The sequence below is a fragment of the Thermobia domestica genome, chromosome 17 (assembly GCF_964235325.1).
Source record: "Thermobia domestica chromosome 17, izTheDome1.hap1.1, whole genome shotgun sequence".
NCBI lineage: Eukaryota > Metazoa > Arthropoda > Insecta > Zygentoma > Lepismatidae > Thermobia > Thermobia domestica.
This window is the reverse complement of record NC_137470.1, coordinates 14,169,832-14,181,172: the sequence shown is the minus strand read 5'-3', so window position 1 is coordinate 14,181,172 and position 11,341 is coordinate 14,169,832. Positions and strand designations below refer to the sequence as shown.

General features: G+C 37.4%; 1 protein-coding gene across 1 annotated transcript in view; it reads right to left on the bottom strand.

The window, feature by feature from the left end:
• Nucleotides 1-2,084: 2,084 nt before the first annotated feature.
• The window catches only part of LOC145673938 (uncharacterized), a 74,762-nt gene continuing 65,505 nt past the window's right edge, over nt 2,085-11,341 (bottom strand). Inside the window, exons 2-3 of the mRNA XM_081743752.1 lie at nt 5,458-5,646; nt 2,085-2,300 (exon numbers count right to left, since the gene is read on the bottom strand). Coding sequence (XP_081599878.1) covers nt 2,085-2,300; nt 5,458-5,646 — 405 coding nt within the window. The remainder of the gene's footprint in view (nt 2,301-5,457; nt 5,647-11,341) is intronic.

The following is an 11,341-nucleotide window of genomic DNA, read 5'->3' as shown; positions in this document are numbered from 1 at the left end:
TTGTAATAGTTTAATCCGGATTTTTATGTTATTCTCTTCTTTTAGCTAGTTAAATTTCGTATACTTTAATAATTTCGATTAATGCATATTTCCAATAAGTTAAGAATCGAAGTGAGAACGCTGAAATCTAGAGCTAAAACTGAACCTATACGACATTGAATTCAAATAAGTAAAACGATGTGATCGACTGTTTAATATTAAGTTTTCTAATCACTTTACGACTATATACCGAAACATGGATGTATTGATTTTACAATAAATTCTCTTCAAGTAATAGTTTGCACCAGGCCCGTATCCAGGGGGGTCTAGGGGGCCGCCCCCCCTAAATTTTTGCTGGCCCCCTAAAGGTTTTACAGTAGGCTTGCAAAAGAACTATAATATGGTGATGAACTATCATATGATTGAATCGGGCCCCCCTAATTTCGCCGGGCCCCACCTACGTTTTTGGGCTGGCTACGGGCCTGGTTTGCACGACTATTGTTTTATGTATTTTGCTGATCAGTTTTTTTCTTTTGCTTAGAAATTTCTTACCAACACTACATGGTTGCTTTGATTCCCGGCAGCAGCTCATATGCTTCGGATTTCAAGTTAATAAGTAGGTCCACGTCTCATATAGTCTCGCTGCAGAACGGACGTTAAACTCAAAATCATCAACAACAACTACATGGTTGTTGTGGGAAAATTAGTAATTTATTATGTTGCATAAACCACATTTTCTACTATTACTGAAACAGTAAGAAAACAAGACAACGCGGGCATTTGTTACGTTTTTACGAATTAATATTTGTCATCTAGCAAGCAATTTAGAAGAAACAGAGTATTCAATACATTAAATGTATAGCACAGTTGTGAACCTTCTTTTCGGATGTATATTAAATCATTTGGTCCGTTCCTTCTATTTTTCTCCGTCTCTATGTCTCTCTCTCTCTCTCTTCTTGATATTCAGTTTTCTGCAACTTTTATTTTTACTTGTTCTTCCTGTGTTCTCACCTCTATATTTTTTCTTCTTCCTCGATTTCTGTAGTCAGAGATAGAGTGAGACAGACAAAGTGATGTGTACTAACTACTCATTTGATTTTACTTTTCTATGCACGTGTATAGCTAGTTTTTTTAAAGTACCAATTAGACATAGGTTATAGGCGGTCTGTCATGGACATGTTAGACGCTGTTTTCTTCAGACTCCATTCCATCTTTCATAGGTAATTATGGAGGAACAGGGTATTAGTGTCAGATTAGCTACATCGGTAGAGCGTGGGATTTCTAATGCTACGGTTCTGCGTTCGAATCCCATCCAAAGACTGTAATTTTTTCCATTTAGCAGTTTCCGATGTTGTATAGTGCGAATCTCTTAAGATGTTCTCTCTTTCTCATTTCTCCATGTAGATGGATGCTACGAAGAAAAACAATAGAGAAGTAATCTCTTCTTTCAGTTATGGTTGAGATTTTAAAGAAATTTTCAGCTTTCTGCGAGCATTTTTATTTGTTTAAATAAATATGTGTTATATAACACTTACTGTGTGTAATTATGTATTTGTGGTTTGCTGATTCTCACAGTTATTATATATGGTTCATAACAAAATTTGTGGTGGTCTTCTTTGAAGTGCATGTGTCATTTGTCAATATATGCGTATGTGTTCTTTTCCTTTATATTTCGCATATTCCTCTTTATTTAGTTTTTATCACGTTGACCTTTTTCTCTTTCTCTCTCTTTAAAACTGAGGATGTAAAATGAGAAGAGAAATGAGAAGAGCCTCAATCTATTACTCCATCTTGTGAGAAATTTGTGGTTTGTAGTCACGTGGTCTATGCATTTCTTGCTCCAAACGAAGTGTGCAGGGGGACGAAGCCGAAGGTTATCCTGGCGTGATGAGTGCCACAAAGACGTTAGGTTGGTTGCCTATGTTGTTAGGCGTAGTTTCACAATGAACTTAAACTTTCATGTTGCAGGTTTTTTGATTCGTATTGTACCATATAGTGATTCTAGAATTTTAAAATATTACAAAGTTTAAGGGGTTTTACTCCAATCTTTGCATTTGAAAACCAGCCTCATTAGTATTGAAATGACAAGAAACTATTAAGAAAAATCAGCCTTCAAAATTGTTCAATGATCTAATGGAACGAACGCTTACGGTGATTTGCAAATCGTCAGCTGCACGAAGAAACTTCTTATTGTGTAATTTATCCACCATATTGACCACAATGGCGTCAAAGTTAAATGCAGAGTACACTGCAGCGTCTACCACAGCAAAGATAAGGATCCCAGCATGCGTGATCAGAACAAGGGCTATAAGGAATGGCATCTGAAAAGAAACAACAATGCGATTTGAACATCTTTTCGTTAGTGTACTCAGAAAACATATCTATAGTTATTGGCTCATTCATCTACCGCAATTAATAACTACTCCTCTATCACCATCAGGAGCAGCACTTTGACATCACTTGCCGCAATTCCAGAAGTTCCTTTGTCCTATGATCCTCTTTTACCTTCCACCATATTTACTAACAGGTCATTCAGGAAACAATTTTCTTAAGAGTCTTCATCCCGGCGAAATTAAAATACCGCTAATTTTACAGTGATTATGTGATATCTTCAAATAGATAAAAGATAATCGAAATGTGGAACAAGAGCGCCCTAGACAATATTATTTTACATGAGATACCGTTATCACGACTCACTTATCTGCTTTCGATTTCGAGCCATTTTAAAAATCGGCATTTATTTTCGCGTTTCTAAACAGCTGAAAACGGAAAACCACTAGGTGACTTGTGATAACGGTACCTCACGCAAAATAATATTGTCTAGGGCGCTCATGTTCTATATTTCAATTATCTTTTATCTATTTGAAAATATCACATAATTACTCTAAAATTAGCGGTATTTTAATTTCGCCGGGATGAAGACTCTTAAAGTAATGTTAAACAATAAATGCAGAGGAAACCAAATACATGGAAATTCGCCAGGATCGTAATACTGCAAATTATAGATGCGTCAAAATATGAAATTATACTTTCTTCAAAGTGGATACTTTTAAATATCGAGGATGAATGTAAAAGACCAAAATCATATCCAGGAAAAATTAAATTTCGACTGAGAGCAGAGAATACGTGTTATTATTCAGTTCAAAATTTCTTGTCGCGAATTCTGTGGAGGAATTTGAAGCTTAAAATATATAAAACCATAATCATGCCTGTTGTGCTTTAAGGTAGCGAAACATGGTCGCTTAATCTGAGGGAAGAACGCAAACTGAAATTATTTGAGAACAAAATCCTGAGATGAGTATTCTCGCATATTGTTGCATTCTTTGTCAGAAAAAAACATTTGACAAATTTGGTACCTTCACATTTGACGGTTCTAAACTTACGTCTCCAACTCTTCAGGAGGAATTCACACCATTTTGGAGAACTTTCAAAATTGAAAAGGTCTTAGTAAACTCCGATGCACTAATAATAACTATACTAAAATTATTTTCATTTTCTTATACCGTTTCGAAAGTCCATAAACCACTCGATCACTTGTTTTGTGTATTATAGATTTGGTGCAATTGAAATGTCCGTTTACGCCTGATGGGAAACCATACTCTGTATCTGAACCAATGGATTGGTCGAGGTAACCTGTATGACGTCACAAACTTTGTACATGTTGAGAAAACAGGCTGGGGCGTAAAGTCAATCAGCAGCCACTGTGTTGCTGAAGAGAGTCATGTGAAGGTATATTACAAGGAACGCACGATTTTGAGTGGTGGCGTAGTGGTAGAGGCTTTCCTCTGGTGCGTGGGGGATCTGGCTCGATCCCCGGACAAATAAGTTGGTGGTGGAGAACATTGTCTTCGTGGATTTTCACGGGACACTCCCGCATTCTCATTCCACCAATTATTCCATCATCTTTCACTTCCCTTAATCATTGGTCTCCCTTAGCCTAACAGGCATAATCGTGGTACGTTAAACTGTAATATTTCATTGCTACATTATTTCTAACTATGTTAGATTTTGTGCAGCATTTAAAAGAACTAAGAACAAAAACTGATTAACTGTCATAACAAGAAGAAGCAATCATTTTCTAGAATTTATTAGAATTGGAAAGAAAAGAAGTGATTAATGGACTGCAGAGATACATTTATTATCACCGGAACAGAAACTGTTTGAATCCAGAGAGCTCTGAAGAATGAACGAACAGAATCGTGACTGTCATAAATTGTATAAAGGTAACCAAGAAAGTTCTGTTGCTTTCTGTGGAGGCCCGTGTTCCATTAGCCCTCACACCATGAGTTGAATGCATATGGAGATAAGGCGAAGGTCAGTTGTTGGTATGGGTATATCCAACATACTACCTGGTTGTGGCAGTTCAGTTACACCGTTAACGTGCGTAAGGACAGATAAATACTACAATTTGGGTCGATGGATCTCACATGATTTGACTTCGAGTGGCACGGTAGTTAAGTATTAGAGGGTTCACCCATGATGCACGGGAGTTCGATCCCAGCTCGCGCCAATTGAACTTTGTGGTAGACCAACACCGTGTGCAGGGGTTTCCTCGGCGTTCTCCCGTCTCCTCCCACTTTCTTCATTCCACCATTTCATTTATTTCTCATCATCACCGTCTCCTTTAGCCCAGACGGCAAAATCGTGGGACAGACTCAAACTAAAACTCAAAGATTTCATTTTATTTTTCATGATTTGACTTGGGAACAGAAGGCAACGCGAGCAGACACCTGTGTATTTGCTGTGTCGTCTGAGGAAAGAGCCATTTCTGGACAGGGTGTTGACTTGTGATGAGAAGTGGCTCCTATACGAAACTCCACGGTGCCGTCACCATTGGTTAAGATTCCATGAACCGGTTCCAAACCAGCACTGGACAAGAAGAAGTTTCTCCTGTGTGTTTGGTGGACTGCTCGCGGCATCGTGCATCGGGGACTGCTACCAGCTGGTCAGAGCATCAATGCAGCTGTATACTGTCAGAAATTGAGCCCTGTTCAAGAAAAACTCAAAACTGTGGAGCCAGCACTTATTAATCGCAAAGTAATCTTCCTGTTACAGGACAACGTTAAGCCGCTAGGATGATCTGGGACACCATTCTATGCCTTGGATGGGAAACACTATTGTAACCAACATATTCCCCGGACATCGCACCGCCCAATTATCACCTGTTCCGTTCCTTGGACAATCACCTTAGAGGACGTCAATTCAAATCCCTAGTAGAGATGCAAAATGCGCTTGATACCTTCTTCGCTTCAAGGCCCACTAAGTTCTACCGCGATGGAATTCCTGGCCTTCCAGAACGTTGGCAGATGTTCGTCGGTGCTGATGGGAACTATTTTTGATCTTCCAGGTACGTCTTAAGTGACATATAGGTGTTCCAATTTGGTGCGTGAAAAGCGACAGAACTTTCTTGGTTACCTTTATAATAGAGTCTAAAGCAGTAAACTAAGAAATGAATCGTGACTGGTTTGACATACTTACGACTCTATAGAACGCCCAGTTGAGTTCCGTCTTTAAAAAATACATTCCAACTGTTAAACAACAATCAAGCAAGCCAACTATTATAATAGCATCACATTTGCCTTTACTCCAATGTAAAAATTCATGAACTCCATCTCCGTAGGAAAATAAACTCTGAAACCCAATGGCGACCATCGTAAATCCTCCGATCTGGAATACAAAATTAAGTTGAGTTAATGTTACCAACAGCAAAATAATGCATCATAGAAAAGAGAGTGACGAAATTATTAGCAGAGAAAATATTCATAATAGTGTAACCTTGTATATTGGACATTTGGCCCCATCATCTGATGTAATGAGTTGTCTTATTGCGGTTTAGCCATGTGGCTGAAACACACACAGTACCGGATCTAGAAGGTAACAGTTGGGGGGGGGGGATAGCCAGAAGCCAGACTATTATAGGTATGAGTTTACTTTCAAAAATATATAAATATTAGCTTCAATTATTTTTGTCACTCAAAAACTGGGAGGCCTACGCCCCCCCGGCACCAGGCTAGAACCGCCACTGACAAACAATCATTGAAAGTTTTAGGAACAATTAACACATTAACCCAAGAAAATTAGAAAGAAAAAAGGCAAAACATCGAAAAAAAGATTCCGAACAAACTGAGTTTTTGTGGAGACCTTTAAACTGATGTTCCCAGCATCTCCTGAAAATTAATCTCGATTTCATTTGTGATTTTTTCCTTTTTAGGGGGGGGGGTAAAGGGTGAATGAAAATCTTTTGCAATTATCTCACAAGAATATAAATTTTCCGAAGAAAATAGTCGGAGAAAAAATGTAGTTTATAAAAGTCTACTCAATGACATCTTTAAACTTTTTTCTTCTTTTAAGGAAGCAATTGTTTCAAAGATAAAGACTGAATTATTTCTGAACAGAAATAGGTTTATAATCTTTAGGCTGATTTGAGAGTGGAAAATATATCGAAAAATAATAATCGGACGGGAAAAAAGTTCAATATTTCAGAGGAGATATTCACCTGCAACAAACTTAGACGGCTCCCTTTCCCCCTACCGTTGGGAGTGGGATCATGTAACTTGAAAATCCATATGGGGACACGGCCGGCCCCAGCAATTTGCCGCCCCCTTTCTCCAGAAAGAACAAATCTTGAAAGCCACGATTTTAAGTATGATACCCCATCATGAACAACGAATGAGAAAGAAAGTGCACTCGCACTCAGAAAGGTCTAAACACTACAAATACAACCCCGTTGTGTCTATTTTTTCTTTAAATAATAATAATCTAGTATGTTAGTGAAAGATAAAGCACACACACCAGCAGAGGAAAGATGTTAATCCTTTTCAAAGAACTTAATATCGAGCTTCAATCTCAATATATAAGTTTGCAATTCCAGTGCAACTAGCTCTTTTATGTTTATTTCTTGATTTTGCTTCTACATCTGTTATTTTTTTTTTAAAAAAAAAACTTGTTTCCACCTTCAATGATAAGGAACTTGTTTGTAACAAAGACAAAACTAGTTTTCATATCAAAACTGTGACAAATAGCGAAATGGAACAGGTGTTCGCTACCGTTCGAGAATTGAGCTCTTGTATTTGACAACAATCAAGCAATTTATGCTGCAATTTGTTTGACCATTTGCTTTAGCACTCTCCATGTGATCTTAAAGTAATGCTATCTAAACATGATTTCTGAACGTAGTATTCAAATAGGTCAGCTTATTAAATTTAACTACCATCATCATGAAGTCTGTTCCAGCAGGAAATATTTATTTTAAATTATATAGTTTTGACAAGATTTCGCCGCCCTCAAAACTTGGCGCCAGTGCAAATATGGTAGAGCCCCCCCCCCCTACGTAGAGCTGTATGGGGACCCCCATTTTTTCTCGCAGATCCGGATTCTACAAGGAAAAATAAATTTGTTTTAATCGGAACATTTTTCTTGGTTTGTGATAGATTGTGTTGTAATTAGTTAAAATTAAAGGTTCCTCACTGGAAGTCTCCTAGCCCAGGAAAGTTAGGAATAAAGGACGAAATTTCGGAAAAAATCTAACCAAAAGGGATTTTTGTAGAGACATATATTTTGCAGTCCTCAGCTTATTCTGAAAAGTATCCTTAATTTCCCCTTTTGTTTTCTGTATTTTGGGAAGAAGGGGTTAATTGTAGTTTTTTTTTACCATATCTCAAAAATTATCATTTTTTCGAGGAAAATAGTTATGACAAACATTGTAGTTCATAAAATACAACGCTAAAGACATCCTTACACTTTTTCTAGCAGAATCAATCGGTTTTGTGTTAAAAAAAAAGTGCAGTAAAGCTGCAATACTTTTTTTTTCTGACACGTATTGTTTCCCCACCATCGCGGGGGTAGAAGCATGGGTATCGGTAGTGTCACTAATCACCTCAGCATATCTCGAAAATTGTAGATTATACACTAATATTGGTTGTTATTGATTATTTTTAAGTTACATCCTACCCATTATCCTTAGTACAAAGGGCATCTTACCAACACAATATTTTTTTTTCAGATTGTAACTCATATGTAAGACCAGATGCTTTTAAAAATCAGTTTACAGTGTTTCATCTTCATAACATAAGAAGCCCGTGAGATACTTTATTTTTGGCATAACTTTTAAACCGATTTGGTACATGCCATCTTAGTACAGATTCTTATTTCAAACAATTTATTTAAAGCAAACTTAGCGAAGCAGTCCACAGGGCTCTAAGGCCGGGACTTCCTTTATAAATCTCCCGTAAGGGCGATAACTGGAACAGGAACTTTTAAACCAGCTCTTTCCCTATTGAAACGTTACCTACAGCAGATTTCAGATGAGAAGCGGCATGGCCTTGGCTTTGAGCGGTGTTGACAATTCGCGACAAGCAGTTCTGCACGCTGACTTCTCGCGCTACTGCGAATCTTGACAATAGCAGAGGCGCTTATTAGAAATATTGTATTAGCACATTAACTGCTCACTTTACGAAGTAGAGAAAAGAATTACGAACACATACGTGAAAACTACATTTTTTTATGACAACTGGTTGTCATGATACACGCTTAGAAAGGTTTCCATATAAAACAATATTAGTAAAACGAGCGTTGAGTCCCGTCTAATTTCCAGTGGATTTTTCTTCGATTTGGAAATGGAACTCAACTTTTATTAAAGGATAATCAGGGGTGTAACCAACAGGTTGTTCTAGGGGAACATTACTATCAGGGGGAGGAAAGCTTTTCACACATTAAAAACAGAACAAATGACCTCTTTCAGAATATGAAAGCATTTTAACTCACCATGTATACTATACACATATTATGTTTTCTCGATGCTACCTTAACAAAAGACGGATCTTGACAGTACTGAAGTTAAAAAGCGGATTGTAAGAGATAAATCAATAAGCTATTCATAAGAAAACAAATGCTGTTTCTAGCAGTCTGTTTATCCGACTTTGTGTTTATGTACTAAAGGGAAAAAAAAAACTCGAAAAAATATCAACTCAGATATTATTATGCAATAATATAGTAGTGAGAGATCCTGGGGGGACTGAGGGAGCCAGGGCCCCTCATTTTATTTGTAAATGTGCAATATTAGGCATAATTTGAATGCAATTTGTCTTAAAATCATCATATATGCTTTCTGCATCTGAATGCACTCCCCCCCCCCCCCAATTTACAGAGAAATCAGCGTCCTTGTAATTAGGTACAGAAACTGTATTGACGATGTTTTCTTTTTTAAAAAATCGTATTTTATTATAAACGTTCCTAATTTGCATTAACTATTAAATAAGTTTACTAAACATATACTAGATGAACCTCATTTCGGGGCTGGAAATAGTTTGGAAAGTCAAGGCCCTCTTTTCCCCCGTTTCTACACCCTTGAGAATAGTAAGCGATCGAATTAAATAACAAGCCTCTGCAATTTGATTCATATATATATAATATTCGATTCCCGGCGGGAGCTCATGTGGAAGAACAGAAGGTATGGAACATTCGTAATATTGTTTTGAAATTGCCTTCATGCAAGATTCTTCCTTATTCGACAGAAGAAACGCAGTATGATTTTTTTTCTTCGTTTCAATACCTTACGTATTTGTGGCCAATTACGTACTCCTTCTTTACTCCTCTAGCAGGGATGCAAAAGCACCAGGCGTCTGAGTGGTGTCATAAATTATTGTAACCCAAAACAAACTCGACCATATCGTGTTGCTTACGAATCAGATGGATTGTTGTTGTGAGACCTACATCAAGTATAAGAGTATGTTATTATAGGAACAGACATGGAAGCAAAGGAGCTGATTGTGTGTGTAGGAACGCAACTTCTCTTCTTCTAGCATAAACAGAATTCATCAGTGTCTAGGTTGCTTTCTTTCAAGGTAGTTCATTTGTTCTCCAAAATTATAGTTGACAATGTCTTTAAGGAAACCGAGTACAAGTGCGGAATTTTCTTTTAAAAAAAAATGCTACGAAGTGAAGCTCGAAGAATTATTTTTTGTGTTTACAATTTTTGGAACTCATAATAAAAAATTTACAAGAGTCAGATTCAGACAATGGCGAAATATTAATTGACATAGACGATAGTGAAAGTAGTGTTGAAGACGAACGTTTAGCAGTTCCACTGGAATAAGTTGATAGGTAGGTTATTCAGTTGCTATATATACTTCTAGGGTACACAGCCAAAATCTTTGAGTTTGCTGGAATAGTATATTTACATTGTGAATAATATTGCCAATGTATGTGTAATAATCTCAACTAGAGGAAGAGCGAGAAGGGAAAGGGGAGTCCGAAATCCGGCAACACCGCGCGGAATATCGCACAGCATTGGCTACTGCCCGTGATGCTTTACATCTGAAAAACACAATAAATGGTATATTAAAAATTTTAAGTTAAAGCAATTAAGCATAAAGCATTAAGCTAGTTATAAATAGAGATCGGATGCGTATATGCATCTCTGTTAAACTTGGTAGGGCTTTATAACGACAATAATACAGCTCGAATTTCAAGATTTATAGTGCATGTAAATGCACATTTCGAAGGTTAATTCATATATTAGTGCTTAACCCTGCAACTACCTTACATTTTTACACACATGTTCTACCATTCGGGTCCAATGGACCCTAATTAAGAATCGATGATATGGAGTAATTTTGTGAGATTTTCACATTGTTTTATTGTATGAAAAAACAAATACAGCGCAACAAAATAACTTTCATGAAGAGAATGAAAATATTGAAAAGTATAATCACGGGTCCAATGGACCCGCTTGGTAGTTCTCGGGTTAAGAGCATTAAGAACATTCTATAAGTTTTTATTTCAGATGTATGCTTATAGCATGCAATAAATACAGTTTGAGTTTGTATTTTCAATACATTTAAATGTCTATGGCAACAAAATGAGTTTTTGCATGGAAGGATGAAAAAATTCTTAGCTTATGGAGTATCGATCAATAGAGCGAAGACACTTACGATTGCCAAGATGTTAAGAGAAATCTGATAATGGCAAAGACTCATTGAAAAAAATGAAATCTTTGAGTTTTACGTCCCACGGTTATGCCGATTAGGCTAAAGGAGACGGTGATGAGAGATGAGTGAAATGGTGGGATGAAGAAAGTGGGAGGAAACGGGAGAACCCCGAGAAAACCCACGAGCACGGTGTTTGTCCACCACAAAGTTCACATGGCGGGGGCTGGGATCGAACCCGGGACCCCAAGCACCAGAGGTGAACGCTCTACCACTGAGCCACCGCGCCCCCCAAGACTCATTGAATATCGTGTCAACATCAATTCAGAAACAAGAGACGTGAAGGATGATGCTCAGTGAATGCTTACCTTTAGCTGAGCTCTAGTCAGTTCCTGGTAAATTCGGGTGTTTTGTGGAAAAGAAATTGACAGACGGTA